The following is a 19,245-nucleotide window of genomic DNA, read 5'->3' as shown; positions in this document are numbered from 1 at the left end:
GAGAAAATGCAAGAAATAGGTAAAGTTAACAAAGACAAGAGTGGACTCTTTGAAAAGCTTAATAAAGTTAATAAATCTTTAGCAAAACTAATCAAAAAAGAAAAATCGATCAGTATTAGAAACGATGGAGGGTATGTCAACACAAATATTACAGACATTAAAATGATAACAAGAGACTAGGATAAATAATTTTACGACAATTCAGTAACTTAGGAGAAATGGACAAATGCCTTGAAGAACACAGCTTATTAGAACTGACTCAAAAAGAAAGAAAAGACTGAAGAGCCCTATATTTGCTTTTCAAATGGAATTCAGAATCATAAACCTTCTCAAAGAAAACTGGGGACCTCAATGATGTCAAAAGTGAATTCTGTCAAACAATTTAGAAAGAAAGAATATCATTTCTAGAAAAAAATCTCTTTCAGATAATAGAGGAGGAAGGGACATTCCCTAACATATTTTTATGAGGCCAGAATAACCTCAGTACCAAATCCAACAGACATAAGAAAAGAACAGTAGTTTTCATTAATATAGATGTAAAAATTCTCAAATACTAGCAAATTAAATCTAGCAGTTATTAAAAGAATAATACCTCATGACCAAGTGGGGTTTATCCAGGAAACACAAGGTTAGTTCACCTTTGGAAAATCAAACAATGTAATTTACCATATTAACAGAATGAAGGAGAAAAATCATATGATCATCTCAGAAAATGCAGAAAATGCCACCAACAGTATTCTGTAATATTCATGATAAAAAGCTCTTAACAAACTAGGAATATATGGGAACTTCCTCAACCTGAAAAAGGTTATCTACAAAAAAACACAAAAACTGTAACTGACAACATACTTAATGGTGAAAGGCTGGATGCTTTTTTCCCCTCAGATTAAGAACAAAGTAATCATTCCTCTCTCACCCTTTTTGTTCAACATTTTACTGGAAGTACTGGCCAGTACATTAAGGCAAGTAAAGGATATAAAAGGCAGAAAGATTAGAAAGAAAGCAAAAGCTATTTCTGTTCACAGAAAACATGATTGTCTACTTAGAAGGTCCTAACAAATTGTCGGAAAACCTACTAGAATTAATAAGTGAATGTAGCAAGGTCTCAGGATACAAAAATCAATTTTATTCCTATACACAAGCTGCAAGCATGTGGAAAATGAAATTTGAGAAAATATTATTTACCATAGCATTAACAAATTAAAATCCTTAGGAATAAAGATAAGAAAAGATATGGAAGACCTCTGCACTGAAAACTACTGGTTAGTAAAATGAAAGACGATCTAGGTAAATCATGATGGCCCATGATCATTTGGTCTGGATGGGAAGATTCAATATTTTTCAGATGTTGAATTTATCTGCATTCCTCAAATTTATTTATTAAGTGCTGTCCCATTCATAAATGCTAATGGCTTTTTAAAAATAAACTGACAAGATGATATCAATATTTATATAAATTGCAAAGGACCTATAATAACTAAACAATCTTGACAAAGAACAAAGTTGGATGACTTACACTACCTGATTTCAAGACTTCCATAAGGCTACAGTAAATACAGTGTCATTTTGGCATAAAGATAGATACACAGAACAATTGAATGGACTAGAAAATCCAGAAATATGTGTATATGGTCAATTGCTTTTTGACAAAGCTGCTAAATAATTCAATGGAGAAAGGATAATTTTTTTTCAGTGAAATGCTGGAAAAATTAGATATGTCTTTAAAAAAAAAAATGAACCTTGACCTTTAGGTCACACTAGACAGAAACACTAACTTGAAATGGATCATAGATCTAAGTAAAAAGCTAAAATATAAATGTTTTCTAAAAATACTTCTGCCCTTCATAAATACGAAGTTGAAAAGAAAACCACACAATGGGAGAAAATATTCACAATACATATATCTGACAAAGGGTTTGTATGGAGGATATACAAGAACTCTTAAGTAATAAGATAAACAGTAAACAATACAATAAGCAAAAAATAATTAAAATTGGCTTAAGACTTGAACAGATACTTTGCAAAAGAATATATACAAATAGCCAATGTACATGTAAGGATGTTTAATATTATTAATCATTTGGGACATGCAAGCTAAAATTACAGTGAAATTCTACTACATATGTAGAATAGTAAAATAGCTAAAATCAAGAAGACAGGGGCTTCCCTGGTGGTGCAGTGGTTGAGAGTCCGCCTGCCGATGCAGGGGACGTGGGTTCGTGCCCCGGTCCGGGAAGATCCCACATGCCGCGGAGCGGCTGGGCCCGTGAGCCATGGCCGCTGAGCCTGCGCGCCCGGAGCCTGTGCTCCACAACGGGAGAGGCCACAACAGTGAGAGGCCCGCATACTGCAAAAAAAAATAAAATAAAATAAAAAATAAAAATAAAAAAAAAAAAGAAGACAGTATCAAGTGTTGACAAGAGTATAGAGCAACTGATAATGCTCACATGTTGCTCATAGAAACATAAAATGGTATAACCACTTTGGAAAAGCTTGTCAAGTTCTCATAAAGTTAAACATATACTTACCATATGGCTCAGCAGTTCCATTCCTAGTTGTTTACTGAAGAGAAATGAAAGCCTTCTGTCCACAAAATGACTTGTATGTCAGCATTCATAGAGCATTGTTCATAGTAGCTTCAAATTGGAAAAACCCAAAGGTCTATCAGCAGGTAAAATAGATAATCAAATTGTGGTATCCAAGTCAAACTTTGGAATACCATTCAGCAGTAAAAATAGAATGAAGTACTAGTACAGCATTATCAATGATGCTCAAAAACATTTTGCTGAGGGAAAGAAGCCAGGTACAAAACAGAACATATGGTGAATTCTGGAAGAGGCAAAATTAGTCTGTAATGTAGAAATCAGGTCATTGATTTTCTAGGGTGGGAAGAAGAAGAGTTTACTGGGAAAGGCAATGAGAGACCTTTCTGGGAGGTGTTATAAATGTTCTTTATCTTGATTGGGGTGTTTTTTACATGGTGTCAACCTTAGCCAAACCATCAACTTAAATAGTGTGCATTTTATTGTTCGTGACTTGTGTCATGATAAAATTGATTTTAAAATATCATTAAAATAGATTTAAAAGAGTTTTCTGCTTCTGGTTGAGATAGAGTAACAAATACCAGATTTACCCTCCCACCTGAAACAACAAAACCCCAAACAGACAATATATGTAAAACAATGGTTTTCAAGACACTGGACGTCAGGCAATGAAGGACAGTGATCCCTGAGAACCAGGAAATAAACTAAATAAGCTCCATAATTGTTCCAGTTTACTGGCTTAAGAGAATTCCTGGGCCACGGCACAGGGAGGGGGAACCCAGGCAGAGCCCTGTGGTCCCCCTGGGTTTAGAACATGAAGCTAAGAGTCTGCAAAAACTAAGGTGGCTAAAGTATGCAGGACAGAGTACTGGAGAGGAGAGAATTTCATAGAAAGAGAACTCCAGAAGTTCCCCCTTAAGTATTCAACAGAGTACTTTTCAGCACATGTGTGTGAGGAAGCTGGGGAAAGAATATTTGAATGGATTAGAAAGGATGGTGTTCAGTGCTCGCATAGGGCCAGGAATATTGCCTGTTCCCACCAGCCAGACTGGAAAAACTCATAATTTACAGGACATTGGGTAGAGTACTCAGAAAGGATTTGCCTCAGTAGTGGAATTACTAGTCCTAGACTAAGTAGTGTTCCAGATTGACCTAACAGATTATTAAAGCAAGACCTGAAACGATCAGTCAGTTTAGTCCAAGTTACTTAACTGCATCCCAGAACAAAGCCCTGGCATATCTGTAGGAATACAAACATATCTACCATCCAACAAGATAAAACTTAAAATGTCTGGGATTCAGAAGTCAGTAGGCATGCAAAGAAGCAGATAAACGTGACCCATAATTAGAAGATTTAATCAATCAGTTGAAACCAACCCAGAACTCACTCAGAGGTTAGAATTAGAAGAAAAGGACATGGAAGAGTCATTATAACTATATTCCATGTGTTCAAAATGTTAAGCAGAGACATGGAAGATGCAAAAAAAAAAAAAGCCTAAAAAAGTCAAGATCCCAGAAATAAATCTAACAAAAGATGTACAAGATCGTGTCTACGCAAAACTTTGCTGAAGGGAATTAAAGAAGACCTCAAAAAATGGAAGGATTGGAACACTCAATTTATTAGGATGTCAGAAGACAGGTAGTATTAAGAAAAGGAGGTTTTCTTTGTCATGAGAAGAAAGGAAGAGAATATGGGGCAGATACGAGTTTGGTTTGATCGTAGGAAGCTGGGAGTGTTCCTGCCTGATTCCTAGCTTCTCTGAAGCAGGGGGCAGGGTTAACTGCTGACGGCAAGGCGGTGGGTGGCAGAGTCCTGTCTGGAGAGTGGGGAAGGTTCAGGATGGTGGTTGCAGGGAGTTGAGGAGTGACTGGACCAGAGAACTGACGTAGACGATAGGTAGCATTGAGGTTCTTTTTGAAGCTGGCGATGACGAATCCATAGTGATGTCAGTCTATCGCATCGTATGACTTTTCTGTAGCCACGTTTGACTGCTCTTACCCAGGTATGGAGAAAGGGAGTATCTGAGGTCATCTGGGGTGAGGGTTTTGCTCTCTCTGTATAGTAAAAGGATACAAGAGAGTTTAGGGTAGCAGCAAGAACATCACTAAATGGATTACTGATGGATCATGGAATCTAAGGTAGATTAGGAGGGAAGGGGAAGCCTAACGGACTGAGAGAAAATGGGGGTGGTCAGTGGACTGGATGTTCCGAAGAGGTTAGTATTGTTTATAGTGGGAGGAGTAAGACAAGTCAACTGATCTGAGAGGAGGTTGTGGTCAGGGAGCAGAAAGCGTGAATTCATGATTAGGGGTGGTAAAATTTGGGGATCAGTAGTCATGGAGATTAATATGTCAAGGGATTGAAAAGCCAGGTGTTGGCAGGGTCAACCAAGGGCTACTGGAGTCCCCCAGGAAGATGGTAGGACTTGGGATGGGGAGGAAGGCTGGGAGCTGGGAGCCTAAGACTTCAGTCTAGGGGGCAAGTAGGAGACAACACGGAGGAAGGGGAGAAGGTCACATAGCCTACTGGCACTGTCCTGAAAGGAGTAGGGTTTTTTGTTAATTTGATTTTTACAGCAGGATGAGGGAGTATTGGTCTAGATGTGATGAGGAACAGAAAAGCAAAGGAGGCTGTCAACGCCACCTTGAGACCCCGAGGTAGGTGGGGTCTGGAAGCGCTACAAGGGAAGCAAAGCAGTAAGCTTGAGGATGACCCAGGTTTCCATCAAAGCAAGGAGGAGCGAGGGGTCCCTTTGAAAAGGTTGAGGATCAGGAGAATGTACCCTCTGGAGCAGCAATTCCAGAGTGAAGAGTGAGAGGAGGCTGAGTCAGTGACGGGGAAGTTCAGAGGACCTCAGGATGACAACGCACTGGGCGATGGGGACTGGGCCTTGGACATGTGCCTTGCGCTTTGCTCGGTCACTGCCAGCATCAGTGAAGAGAGCCGAGGCTTAGTGGTGGTGAGGTCTTCCGATGGGGCAGAGTCCTCAGCTAACGGAGACTCTGGCTCACTTGGTCTGGGGCGATGTTGTCCAGCCCCTGTGGTCTGGGCTCACCTCGCCTGAGATGTGTGCCAGAAGCTTCAGTCTCTGCAGAGACAGCCTGGGGGTGATGGTAACTCCAGCAGGTGTATCCACAGCCGAGGGTTGTGGCATTGCTGTGGCTGGGATCCCTGAGTGCTGCCCCGCCTGCGGTGGCTCCTTTGGCTCAGGGGATTCCTAGTTGCTGTGGTTATTGGTTTCCACATGTCGTAGTGGGAAGAGCTCAAGGTCAGAGGTCAGAGTCCTGGCGCCACATTTCCTGGCGACGTGACTTTCATCAGTATACTTCACTTCTACAAGTCAGGGTCTTCTCGCTCCTAAAGTTGATGGCCCCATTGCCATGTAGTTTTTCTTTTCTTTTTTTTTTTTTTAATAAGCTTATTTATTTATTTATTTTTGGCTGTGTTGGGTCTGCAGGCTCTAGAGCGCAGACTGTAGAGCGCAGGCTCAGTAGCTATGGCGCACGGGCTTCGTTGCTCCGTGGCATGTTGGATCTTCCCGAACCAGGACTCAAACCTGTGTCCCCTGCATTGGCAGGTGGATTCTTAACCACTGTGCCACCAGGGAAGTCCCCGTTTGGTTTCTCTTACAATGCTGTCCTGAGAACCTAGGAGAGAAATGGATGGGAAGGGACCTTGTAAAGTGTAAAGACCTTTGCAAATGTGAGGTGTGGTCAGCATTGGCTGTTCCTGTGAACAAGGAACAAGGCTGTTCCTGTGAACAAGGAACAAGGCTGTTCCTGTGAATTTGAAAAGCCTTCTTGTTTGCAGTCTGAATATTCACGTGCCAGCTGTTGTCTCCAGGGCCCCGCCTCTTTCCAGGACCTGGAGTGGCACTTGAAGACCTAACCTAATTTCTCTAAGTCTGATTGTCATAAGAGTTTGTTTTGGATTCAGGGATAAAATATTAATCCACTCAGAACTAGATCATTCCCTTGAAATTCTGCTTAAAATAAATCCTGGTTTAAGTTTTCTGCCAGCACCTTCAGAGCCTCCAAGCGTTTGGGGCTTTTCGGCTTCTGAATCTGGGAGGCTTTCACTGAATCTGAAGGATTCTAATCCAGTGGGTGATGGCACACCGCCTGCCCAGAGGTGTGCTGTTCCCAGAGGCCTACCTGTCCTTGAATCATATGCCGGTACTTACAGACAGGCTTACGGAGACATACGGAGGAACTCCAGGGCCCTCCCTGTGTGCACGCCAGCACCTGCACCCTCTCCCTTCCGGCTCTCAGTCAAGCGTACTTGAGCACAATCTGTACCGGAGCTGTGTGCCCTGGGAGAGCAGTGGAGGGCTGGCAGGTCAGAGGGCTCCCCTGAGGAAGCCGGGCTCAGGTGGGGCGTTGAAGGAAGGGCGTTTGTAAGGATGTCAAGAAAGGAGGATGCATCCCAGACCCCAGAAGCGGCGAGGGGAGCGGGGCCTGGTGTGGCACGCACTTCAGGAGCCAGTGAGTTGGCCAGTGGGGCCGTCGTGGTGCTGTGTGCTGTCTGGGAGTCGTGGGGCAGAAGGAAATGCCTGGCGACGGAGGCGGGGTTTTGTCTTTAGTTCATGGGAGCTGTGGAGGCGTTTGAGCGGCAAGGTGATGGAGGCGGGCGGGCCTGGAAGGTGAAGCTGTGCCTCTCTGGGCCGAACGGAGTGAGGAGAGCTCTGGGGCTGGGGGCTGTGGCAGAGGGAGAGGGGTGGGAGTGGAGGAGACCTCGTGGAAGACGGTTGAGGGTCAGCGTCTCTCAGATGAGGCGAGAGCTGTGGATTTGTCAGCTCTGGGGTGTGGATCACGTGAGGGAATTTTTCTTTATTACTTATTGTTGTTACTATGTCAGTTATATATAGATCTATGCCCGGCGCTGAGCTAGGTGCCTATATGAAGTTTATTTCATTCAATCTTCTCAGCTACTTTAGTTGCTGTGTCTTTTGCCTCAGTTTTACAGATGAGGGAAGCAATGCTCAGAGAGGGTTTGTTTTTCTCAAAGTCACACAGCTAGTAAGGAAGGAATTCCGGGTAAGCTAGGGATGAAATCTGGATCTGCTCGACTCCAGAGCCCAGGCTGCTTTCTCATCAGTTGGAAGTTCTTTCTGTGTGTGATGAGGGGGTGCCCCTGGGGGATCCCATCTATCAGACTGGCTCTGTGCTGATACATCCTGAGCTGTTCCATTCTTCATGCTCTGCCAGTTTCTTTCTCTTCCCCCAAATTAATTACTCAAAGTAAAGGGGAATCGTGGAATATGGAGACTTCGGAGAAATTGGGGTGTTTTGCCTCTTAAAACTCCTGTGAACAAGTCCCAGGCTGTCTCAAGAGGTCCTTTGGGATTCTTCTATTCGGTGGGGGGCGGGAATCTCTCTGAGTCCCTGAGTCTCCCCTATAATAGGATGCTCTTCCCTTGTTCTCATGTAAGTCTGATGGTTCAGAAAGGGCGCTTCACCCATCCTGTCCTTCAAGGAGAAGCTCCTCAGAGGGAGGACCCCGTCTCCCTTAGTGCCTCTCTCCAGGTGGTCTGCCTTTGACGTGACCAGTGAGAGGGATTTGGGCTGGAATTCCTACAGGGATTGCTTTGAGGACTTCCCCGCTGGTGGGCTCTGTTCCAGTTTTTTCCGTGGGCCAGCGTGGCTCATCTGTGGTCAGATCCCCCAGCTGCCCTTTGAATAGGTGGTGCAGTGCTCTGTGCATCTCAGGCTCTTGAACCAGGCCCTTAGCAGCGAACTGTTTTGGTGCAGAAGCAGAACAGGGCCTGGGCTCGCTGGTCTCTTCCCACATGTTAACTTTGAATGGTTCTGCCACCCCTCCCAAGTCAGACTTCAGGTACACATTTTTCTCATTTTTCTTTAAAAACCAGAATCTGACAAGTCTAGTGAGGTGTGGTTCCCAGATGACTTCTTAAGGAGCAGTATTTGAAGCCGCCGTGAGAAGATGTGATATAGTTGGCAGGGCTCACTTGATTGATACATTTCACTTGGAGAAAGTGATGTCAGGCAAGAGGCCCATGTTTTTGAAGAACACCTTTTAAAACATGTTTTTTAGAAAACAGATTGAAACAAGAAGTCTGTACCTTTTCGCATACAACCTGGATTCTTATCATTTGGGGAAATGTCTTTGGTAGCCATGGAAACTGACTCTTCAAAGAAAGAACAGCTCTTCTGTCCTCAGACAAGGGGATGTGGTGAAAGGAAAGTGTATTTCATTCTAAGAGGCTTTTTCTCCATGGAGGACTTCTTAGACTTGTCCAGGACTCTGACTGGCTTAGTTCTTGTTTTTTGCTTGTGACAACGATGGGTGCGGTTTTAGATGATAGAAAGTTACAGGTACATCCCACGCAGAGCCCACAATCATGTCTTTGACATGATCATCATAAACGTAAGGCCTGAGCCTATGAAACTATATATTTAATTCAGCCTAATCTTATCGAGCAAATACTAATGACCAGGATTTGCGATAAGGAACCAACATACAAAGATAAGACAGACACAGCCCCTCCGTCACAGAGCTTGCAGTCTGGCGTGTAAGAGGGAATATTAAATAACAAATTGCAGGGCAAATTGGAGAAATGTTTTTGTAGGCTGACCCAGCTGAGTGGGGTGGTATTTGGAAGAGTAGTGAGTTGAGCCTCACTTCGGGAACAGCCTGGAGCTGAAAGAGTTCTCCGTGCCTTGGAGAAAATGAGGGAACTTTAGGATGGCCGGAGCACAGGGTTCAAGCCAGGGAGTGGTCAGAAAGGACTGGGAGAGAGAAAAGAAGACTGGACAGATCAGGCATTTGTTCTCTCCATCCATACCCCGCTTCCTCTTGGGCAGCGTAAGTGCCACCCCGTCCCTGAGCTTTGGTGTGTTCAGGCTGCCCTGCTGTCATTCACAGAGGATAACTCATCCTAGTTATTAAAAGCTAGGAAACACCTACTTTGAAAATGGTTCATCTTCCCAAAAGACGGCAACTCTTTTCTATATAAAGCATCTTCACAGACGTTGATGTCAATAAAAGATGCGAAGGACATGAAAAGGGGAGGATTGCTTTGAGAAAATCTCTTAATATTCCCCAACCGTCACAAACAAAAATTAGAAGGCACAGGATCCCTTCACACAAGGATTCCCCATGGAGTTTGTTTCAGGAATGAGCTCCCAAAGAATAGTCATAATATAATTGGGTGATTGGAAGTGTGATTGTTAAACATTTTTCTCGACCTGCTTGCTGTGTAAACAAGGGTCCTCCATTTGCTCTTGTCTCTTTGGCTCGCCGGTGGTTCCCCTTCACTTCTTGGTGGCCAGTGCCTAACTTCCGTCAAAGAGCACCGTCATCCATTAGCCCTCTTCCCCTCCGTGGGAGTTACCTGCAAGGGAGCAGATCTTATCGATGGGGTGCTGCAGTCCAAAGCCCTCCCCCCCATTCTGGCCTATTTATTTCATGCAGAGAGAGCACATTTTGGCTGCTCCTGGCTTTTTGTGGTTGAGGGAAAACTGGAACAAAGCCAACGATTTTGATGAACTTTGAACTAAACCAGTACCAACAATTTAAAATTTTTTTGTGTGTGAAGCATCACACACTATTGTTGATTTTTTTTTTGATAAGACACCCAATTTCCTCAAATTCAAACTGAACTTATGTGCTTTCCAAAAAATTAAATTTCAGCAAAAATGTTTTTGAACCAAACTGCTCTTTCATCCTGTTTTATTGCCTTTATGTCTGTGTAGGGGAAATAATTTAGGTCTAAAGAAGACTGTCCTCTGCTGATAAAAATCAGTGGCTTATTTCTTCAACTTCCCCCTCCTCTTAGCCTTTTTGTGGGGGGTTTGTTTTCTTTTTTGATGAATTTCTGAGTCTTTTCTGTAGAAGTCTGAGTCCTAGTGATTCGGTTGGCCTTGCTCACTGGAGGTTTTTGTGCTTGTTTGTGTTTGTTTTCTCTGTGCGTGTGTGTATAAATTTCAAAGCATTTAGCTTGTCTAAATTTTATTTGTGTGGGTTTGGTTAAAATAAACAGTACTACAACCCAAGAAAAAGCTCCATCTCTAAATCAACATGATTTCCAGTGGCCCATTTATTTTATGGGGCATTTGAGAAATAACAGATTCCGGAGCAGACCGTGCGTCGTCCTTCTGCATTGGTGGCAGTCACGTTTGACCTGCGCTGCCATTTCAGGGCGATGGTTTGCTTCAGGCTAAGTGCTCTCCCTCCAGGAGTGTTGACTGAGCCAGGGCTCCCAGAGCTGGGGATGGCAGGGCCTGTAAACCCTGGTCAATGTCAGGGTTTGGGGAGCTCTCTGCAGAGCGTGAGGCACGTGCCTGGCTCCTGGCGGGGGGGGAAGTTATGTAGGGGCTCCCGGGAGGAGGCTGGCTGGTTTGGGGGAGTGAAGGTCAGCATGTGGGGAGATGAGCAGAAAGGGTGCTGTCACCTTTCTCTAAGGCCGAGTTGGGGCTCTGGAAGAAAATCAGGATGCAAGGGTAAACGGTGCTTTCTGCCCTGCCCCTCCCTTCCTGATCCTGACTAGTAAGTGTCCAGCCTACACATCTTCTGAGCCAGGAGGCGGAGGGATCGGGAATCCTTTGAAAAGAGCCCTGGGTTTGGAGCCTGGTTCAGAGCCCTTTGTCCTGTTTACCCGGCATGTGACGTGGGAGCAGTAATGTCACCTTGTTGAACCTCGGTTTGAGCCTTTGTGAGACGGAAGTGAAAATCCTGGTCCTGCCTGTGCTGCAGGAGGCAGTGAGGCCTGTGGGCAGCGAATGTAAAGACGCTCCGACGGCTCCAAACACACATCCCGATACCAAAGGGGTTCGCTCCGTTCCTGCCGGGGAAGAGGGCCATGGCCTGATGCGCTCCCCCGCGGGAAACCAAGTCAGCCCCCAGCCGTGCAGACGCAGACCCTCTGGAGCTGCTGGAGGTTGGCTGGGGCCCAGGGCCCACGTGCTCGTGGGTGAGGGGCTGCTCAGGGCGGTGAGGGCTCAGGCTGCGCCTGTCTCGGAGCTTCCGCTTGTCCTCTTCTTTGTGTCGCTCCATCTGTGTGAGCCCCGTGGAGGCAGGGAGGGAGCCGGGGGCAGCACCGTTGCTCTGCAGGCAGCAGCCCTTGTGACCCTTTCTTCTGGATGCTCTCAGCCCTTCTGCTTCTCGGCTGCCAGCGCTAAGAGAGGGTTCCAGGCTGCTGCCCAGGGAGAGGAACAGAAAATGAGGAAGGGACCACTTCACAGCAGTTGGGTGTCCTGCATCCCTCGAGCCATTGAGGAGCCTGGGGAGACTCGAGTTACAGCTCCGGTCAAACGCAGCGCAGGGCAAGTGCCGTCCTGAGGGGGGACAGGGTGATGAGGTGGGGCCTGGGGAAGACAGACGGCAAGGTCTTCACCACATCCTGTGCGCCAGTTTCTCCGCCGAGGGCTTAGTCCTTCTACCAAAGGTCCCTGTTGTACCCCTCGAGGGAGTTGCTGCTTCCAAGGCTCCCAGTTCCTATTTTTGGTGGACTTGGACTATTAGAAATTTTTTCCTTCTGTTGTGCTGGAAGCAATCTTCTGAAACGTCCATCCACTCCCTGGGGCACACAGCGGGTCTGCTTTCTCTTTTCCATGGCAGCCCTTCCAGAGGTTGAGGACCAGGGACGTGGCTCTTCTGTGGCATCTCTTTTCCATCTGACCTCCTGTTTGCCCTTCCTCTGCCCCCTGCCCACCCTGCCTTTCTTTCCTGAACGCTTAGGCAGGTAATGTTCACCTGGTAGGTGGTGTCTCACCTGGCCCTGCAGGAAGGTCCATATTATCTGAGAAGACAATGGTGGATGTGCCAGACCTAGGGGACCACGTGGAAAGGGTGGAGGTGAAAATGACCAGACTGTAAAGTGGAGGGTGGTTGGAGGGGCAACAGTGTCAGGCTTCATAGTTGCTTTTCCAAATGGTGTAAGAAAGTTGGGAATTGTATCAGGACCCTGTTATTTTTTTACTCGCATTTTTATTGATGTTAAATCTAGTCCATCACCCAGGGTTTACTGAGTACCTTCTGACCTCCTCACCAGATTTTCTCCTCATATGATCTCATCTTCACACATCACTCCTCGCAAACAAAGCTGATGGTGACTCTCTCTTATCAGACTTCTGTTGGTTACCCATTGCCTACAGGGAAACACGTCCCTTAGTTTGGGATTTAAGGCCCTTCCTGGACTGACTATAAGCTGATTTTTTTTTTTTTTAATCCTTATCCATTCCTGTGTTTACTCTCTTCCTCCTCGGCCTCCTGTGTGTCCATGTGGAGGTCCTTAGGAGGGTGGATTTAGGAGCTGGATGGGCTTGTGTGTCCAACTTCCCTGACCTCAGTTTCTGTGTAATGAGGGTGATGCCATCCTTGCCTCACCATTCACACTGTCCAGTGAGGATGACGTGTAAGGAATTGTGCTGGGCCCTGTTAAGGATACCGCTGAGGAGGCTGCAGGGAGAAGGCACGCATGCAGATCCATGGCCGGTGTCAATGAGGAGAGTGCTCTGGTGAGTCCGAGGAGGGCAGAGCCTTTTGGCTGGGGTACCCAGGGAAAGCCGGGTCTCGACAGGTGAGCTGGAATTGAAAGACGGGTGAAGGCTGCTCAGGTGGACAGAGTTCTGTGGATAAAGGCTCACAGGGTTGGGGAAGCAAAGAGGAGTGTAGCCAAAGTGCAAGGTGTGCATTTATGAGAAGGGGAGATAAAGCTGGAATAGCAGGTCGGGGAAGGCTGGAAGGCCTTGAGTGCCGGGCCAGGGTGTTTGACCTTGATTCCTGAGGGCAGCAGTGAGGAACCCTGAGGCATTCTGAGCAGGACGACACCATGGTGGAGTCCAGGTGTGCAGTGCTGGTGACCAGCCAAGAGGGAGGCAGGCCCTGAGGAAATGCTCCAGCTACAGCCCCTCCAGCTGCCTCGATGGCCGAGGTGTGTGCATACTGGCCAGCGTGAGACCCTGGGGAGTTGTCAGGTCCAGCTGGCAGGGAGATTCCTCCCTGAGAAATCGCTCCTTACAGGACATAGACCTGGAGGGAATCGAACAACCTGAGCCAGAAACTCTACCCCGTAAGGCTGTAAGTGATTAGGGAAAATGGCAGGCTGGTGGTGGAGGCTGCTCCTGATGGTATCCACAGGCTCAGGCGCATTCGTTTCAGGCTTCTGGCCAATCCCAGGAACCGTGGGCTTTCTGTCCTGGTGCTTTCTGGCCTCTTTAAGGAGTAGGGCTCGTTTTGTTGTGTGTTATGTCTTTTTGTACCTCGTCTCCTGTGTGCCTGCTTGAAGGGGGGGCTCTCTTGGAGGAGAGAGATGTGGAAAGAAAGAAATGGACAGCATTGTCCATTCCCACGAGGAACCTGCAGTCTACCTGGTAAGCGGAAGTGAATGTAAAAGAACATAAATTTGCATTTGATTAGAGCGGTTACGTTTTCCAAACATTTTAACAAGTTTTTTATTTGGAAGTAATTTCAAATATACAGAAAAGTTGCCAGAACAATATCTTAGTAAGCAATCCAGGTACCCTTAACTCCAATTCACTTAATATTCTATTAATATTTTATCTTGCTTGCTTTTTTTTTAAAATTTTATTTATTTATTTATTTTTGGCTGTGTTGGGTCTTCGTTGCTGCACGCGGGCTTTTCTCTAGTTGTGGCGAGCGGGGGCTACTCTTCGTTGCGGTGCGCGGGCTTCTCATTGCAGTGGCTTGTCTCATTGTGGAGCACGGGCTCTAGGCGCACAGGCTTCAGTAGTTGCGGCACGCGGGATCAGTAGTTGTGGCTCACGGGCTCTAGAGCACAGGCTCAGTAGTTGTGGCACACGAGCTTAGTTGCTCCACGGCATGTGGGATCTTCCTGGACCAGAGATCGAACCCGTGTCCCCTGCATTGGCAGGCGGATTCTCAACCACTGTGCCACCGGGGAAACCCATCTTGTTTGCTTTTTAATTTATCTATAAGGGGTGTGGACTGGTTTTTTAAAATATTTTAAAATTCCTTACTGTTTTTAGTTATTCAGGGGCTCACAATATCCCAGATTTGGCCCGTGAGGTGCTTCTCATGCCCCCATCATGGTTTTTTTTTGGTTTGTTTTGTTTTTTAAGCACTTTCTTACTCTCTTAGTCCTGTGTCTACCCTGCCCCAGCCCTGGAATCAGCCATTTCTCCAAAGACTACTGGTCCTTTTAACGGGAAATGGTAATAGAGACCGAGATCTGGGTGCCAGGTATGCTCATAACTACTGGGCGTGGGGGCATCTTTGTTTCTAGATCTTTCCAACAGAGCTAGGAGGTATATGCATTTACATACACGTACCCACCTATATACATGTAGTCATATGCATGCATCTTTAGAAATCATGAGTTCACATCAGTATCCCAGTTGCAGTCCATCCCCAGAGGGCTCTTTCTAATGGTCCCCTTCCCGTCTTTCTACATCCGTCCTTCCACAGGGAGAACACTGGCTCCCAACTGCATTTACGCATTAACTCATTTGTGAAATCCTGTAATACGTCTAGAATAGTTGCAGCATGGTTTCATCCATATCACTACAAAAAACCAAACTGACTAAAAAGAGTTGAGCATTTGTCTGTGGTTCTGCCCTTACCCCAGTCCTGTCCAAGATGGAGAGGATGCAGTCAAATGTTCATAAACTACTTGAACTAGTTTTGTCTTTCTCCTTCAGGGTGGTTATGGTATTCATCTGAAGTACAGTCAGATTCATTTGTTTCAGTTCACTTCCACTTTAGGGGTATTTTCCCTCCTTCCCGTCCCTGTTGATTTAATTAAAACTTTAATGTGTAAAACGTTAACATGATTCTAAAAGTCAAAATTATAGAAAAAGTGTCACTCCTACTTCATCCCCTGTGCTCCCTTTGTCCTCATCCCTTATTTTGTGCTTTATCTTTCAGATACATCCTACAGTAGTGTTTGTTTCCTTATTTTCTCTTCTTTTGCATCCAAAGGGAAGCACAATCTATGTGCTTTTTTGTCCAAGCACTTCTTAAAATCTTTTGTCTTTTTTTTTCCCCTTCTGATCTGGAACAGGTAGGCTTCTATCACATGTGAGTTGTCAGATTTCTAGTCACTTGTGACAGTCTGACGGTTTCTACCAATAGCTTTGTTAAATTAACTTTTATAATAGTGACTGTTATTTAATCCCTTAGTAATAGGCTTCTAGAATGATAAATCCTTAAGTGAAATGGAAAACTGTTTTTTTCATCGTCCACTGAGGTTGATAAAGATTCAGTGGACTCAGGTGAGATTTCCTGGGATGCAAGGTTTGTTGTGATGGGCATGAGTTATTTTCCACTGAGCAGACAGTGGTACAGGGTTGATGGGGCACTTGCTGGCTTATCAGGGTCACTCTGAGTCCACTTTGATCCCATGTGTCCTTTTGTGCTTCCCTCTATGCCGCTGGCATCATGCAGCTTAGAGCCCATTCATAGCAGTTTGCAATTTTTCTCCTTTTGGTACTTGAGAAACCTCCTCCAATTGCCTTTTATTATTCCCAGATTCAACAACCAAATGTTATACATTTGAACTTCACAATTGTACAGTGCTTTGTGATGTTCACAATAGCATCTTATTGAATGTCTGACTTAATCCCTGTGAGACAGGAGAGCAGGTAGCATGTCTGTTTTGCAGGTGAAGAAACTGAAGCTCAGAAAAGGAAAGTGACAGGGTGGGGACTAGAGTCCTGGTCTTCTGACTTAGAGCCCAGAGTGGTCTGGGAGGACCGATGGGACAGCTGAGTTTATCACAAAGAGCCCACCTCCCTTCACCTCCACCCTGTCTCAGAGCTAGCAGAAGGAGATTTATGCCTTGTCAATCTCAGTTCTGTCCAAATCAGTAAATGTTACGCACCTGCTAAGTATTAGAACTGCCTAAAATCAGTTCAGAGCATTTATATTCACAAATTTTGTTACATGAACAGTTATAATAGTGATTACTATTTAAAGTAAATGAGCTACAAGCCAGGACTTTGCAGCGTTTTTTTGTTTTAAACATTTTTAAAAATATATTTATTTATTTGGCTGCATCGGGTCTTAGTTGTGACAAGTGGGATCTTTCGTTGTGGCGTGTGAGCTCTTCGTTGCAGCGTGTGGGCTCCAGAGCATGCGGGCTCAGTAGTTGCAGCGTGTAGGCTCTCTAGTTGTTCACTTGGGCTCTAGAGTGCATGGGCTTAGTTGCCCTGCGGCATGTGGGACCTTAGTTCCCCGACCAGGGATCGAACCCACATCCGCTGCATTGGAAGTCAGATTCTTAACCACTGAACCGCCAGGGAAGCCCCATCGGCAGTGTTTTTTATTCTCAGAAATTTTAGTCCCAGTAGGGTTTTACCTATGCACGCTTTGCTGTGTCCCAACAACCAAGAATGTGCAACAGTGATGCAGCTTGTTAGAGAGAGGGGTTTTGTATTTCTAATGTAAAAAAACTTAATGAAATACGATATTAAAGCAAAATCCCCTGTGAAACTTAAGGGTGACTCTTTTGCTATCGTAGTAATGTTCTTTTTCAAGAACTCAGATGATATATGTAACCAAAATAAGAACACCCTGTTTGTATATAATCATGTGAACTGAATACTCTCAGTTCAGAGTCAAAATATGCAGAAAGATTTGTGCTGGGATACTTTTGGTAAGCAATAGCATTGAAGGCCCACAGACTTGGTCTTTATAGTGTATTTAAGAGAATAGATTACATGATGCATTTTCATATTGACACGTGACACTCCAAGGCCTCCACTTGTTCAAGAATGAGAGTCTGGTTCAGGTGTGACATTTTCGAAGTTCAGATTCATTTGGTGGACCTACCCCGGACTGAGTTATGCATGGCCGGTATCTCAGGAAGCCAAGGCTGAGAAGCCCCACATCATTCTCAGGGTATGGTTCGCGTGAGCAGCAAGATGCTGCCTGCAGAGGCCTTTCTATTTTGAGAGGGAAGGTGTTCTCCCCAGGAGGAAAGGTCCTGGGCTGAGAGTGCAGAAAGCTTCTCTGGTCCTTGATGGGCTTCGGCTCCCCACGCAAACCCCCTGGAATCAGCTCCCCCACGAGCCAGGCTCGGGATGCCCCACAGCCTTGCCGCCTCCTCAGTGCCAGTGGGTGAAGGTGGGACAGACCAGCCCTAACAGAGCCAAGGACAGATCCCAGGGCATCTGAAAACTGGGTGATATAAGGGCGATGAGGTTGTCCTTTCTCACAGGGCGGGGGGAGAGGGTGGCAGCTTGGTGAGGATTCCGGTTTCTTACCTGAAGCATCAGTGTCACTGGGTGTTCAAGTGTCTGTTCAGCCCATCGACAGTCCGGCGTTGGGGGGTGGGGAGAGATAGTAGAGGTTGGCTTTTTAGGTAAGCAGGTCACCTCCCCTTCGTCGCTTGGCTTGGGCTGGGTTGGGTTAATGAGGTCCCTGCAAGGGAGATGTGCTGGCTTTGGGCTGGAAGGAAGGCAGACGTAGAGTCCGTCAGCGTTCAGGGGTCTGTGTGCAGAAGCTGCACTGCCTGTCATCTCATCTGCTTTCTTAGCTGCTTTTTAATCGCACTTCCTAAATCCATAACACGCACAACTTGGCTCCTGTAACAGTTCACGGCTGGAAACGCAGATGGTTCCTTGTGTATGAGAATTGGGTAATCATCCACCTGACTTCCTGACTTGCCTGAGCAAATGTGGGATTCTGTATATACGCAGAGATCCAGGCTTGCAGACGGGAAAGGTAGAGTAAACAACGAACAGTTGGGAACATTTCCATGTCTGCCAGAGCCTTTCCAGGGCAGGTGTTCCCATAAATGGGCAACAAATCATACTGCCTTTTCCCCTTCTATAGGGAGGACTTCTGGGGAAAAGATCATGGCAAGAAGCGAGGGTTAAGAAAGATAGCGGTGCTTCACGGGTGCTCCATTTCCTGTCTGGGAAGGGGGAAGGGGGCTGTGAGGTGGGTCTGCTCTGACCCTGTCCGCTGCTCTGGCCAGAACTGCAGCGGGTGGGGAGCTGGGGTCTCAGGACTCTTGGTTTGGACAAAGGGGCCAATACACATTAGGAACACTTGAGTGTTCCCTCAAAGTATGGAGGAAGCCCTCTGTGATCACAGCTTGGCCCTCGTGAATCCTTTCTCTCTCAAGCGTGATGCGGGCTATCTGAGGAGGCTCTGGGTAGGTGGGACATCTCTGAGTCCAGGCCCCTGGTGGGGGGTCACGGGCCTGCCGTGACGGGCAGCTCGTGGTGTTTTGGGACTCGGCTTGCTGGGAGCACAGAGCTCCTGAAGGGAGTTCGTTTTCTGAGGGACGGTGCATGTGCGTTGGTGTGGTCTCTGCAACTCTGACCCCCACAGTCTTGCTTGGGAAGGCACTGTCGTGTGTCCTGTCCACGTGTGTGGCCCCCGTTGCTGTGCTCATGTGGCTGTACTCGGTGCCGTGTGTCCTGCTGCAACACTGTTGTGCAGCAGGGCAGACGGCTCTCGGCATGGGTACCCGGCGACGTCCTGACCTGTGCCTGTTCTCTTTGCCTCCCCCAGAGAATTCTCAAAGGAAAGGGAGAAGGCGAAAGCACGGGGAGACTTCCAGAAGCTGCGGGAGAAGCAGCAGCTGGAGGAGGACCTCAGGGGCTACTTGGATTGGATCACCCAAGCAGAAGATATTGATCCCGAGAACGAAGAAGAAGGAGGAGAGGAAAGCAAACGAAACAGTAGGTGGCGCCCCTCCTGCTCGGGACCAGACAGAGCCTGTGTGCCCTTCAGATGCCCGCCCACGCA

At 46.4% G+C, this 19,245-nt stretch overlaps 1 protein-coding gene across 3 annotated transcripts in view; it reads left to right on the top strand.

Moving 5' to 3' along the window:
- The window catches only part of CACNA1D (calcium voltage-gated channel subunit alpha1 D), a 331,484-nt gene that overhangs the window by 207,572 nt on the left and 104,667 nt on the right, over positions 1 to 19,245 (top strand). For all 3 annotated transcript variants that reach the window (XM_024123808.1, XM_024123810.1, XM_024123809.1), the window contains exon 9: positions 19,009 to 19,178. In XM_024123808.1, coding sequence (XP_023979576.1) covers positions 19,009 to 19,178 — 170 coding nt within the window. The remainder of the gene's footprint in view (positions 1 to 19,008; positions 19,179 to 19,245) is intronic.

Source organism: Physeter macrocephalus, chromosome 18, assembly GCF_002837175.3.
Source record: "Physeter macrocephalus isolate SW-GA chromosome 18, ASM283717v5, whole genome shotgun sequence".
In the NCBI taxonomy this organism is placed as follows: Eukaryota; Metazoa; Chordata; class Mammalia; order Artiodactyla; family Physeteridae; genus Physeter; species Physeter macrocephalus.
The sequence above is the reverse complement of the archived record's forward strand: the minus strand, read 5'-3'. Positions and strand labels throughout refer to the sequence as shown.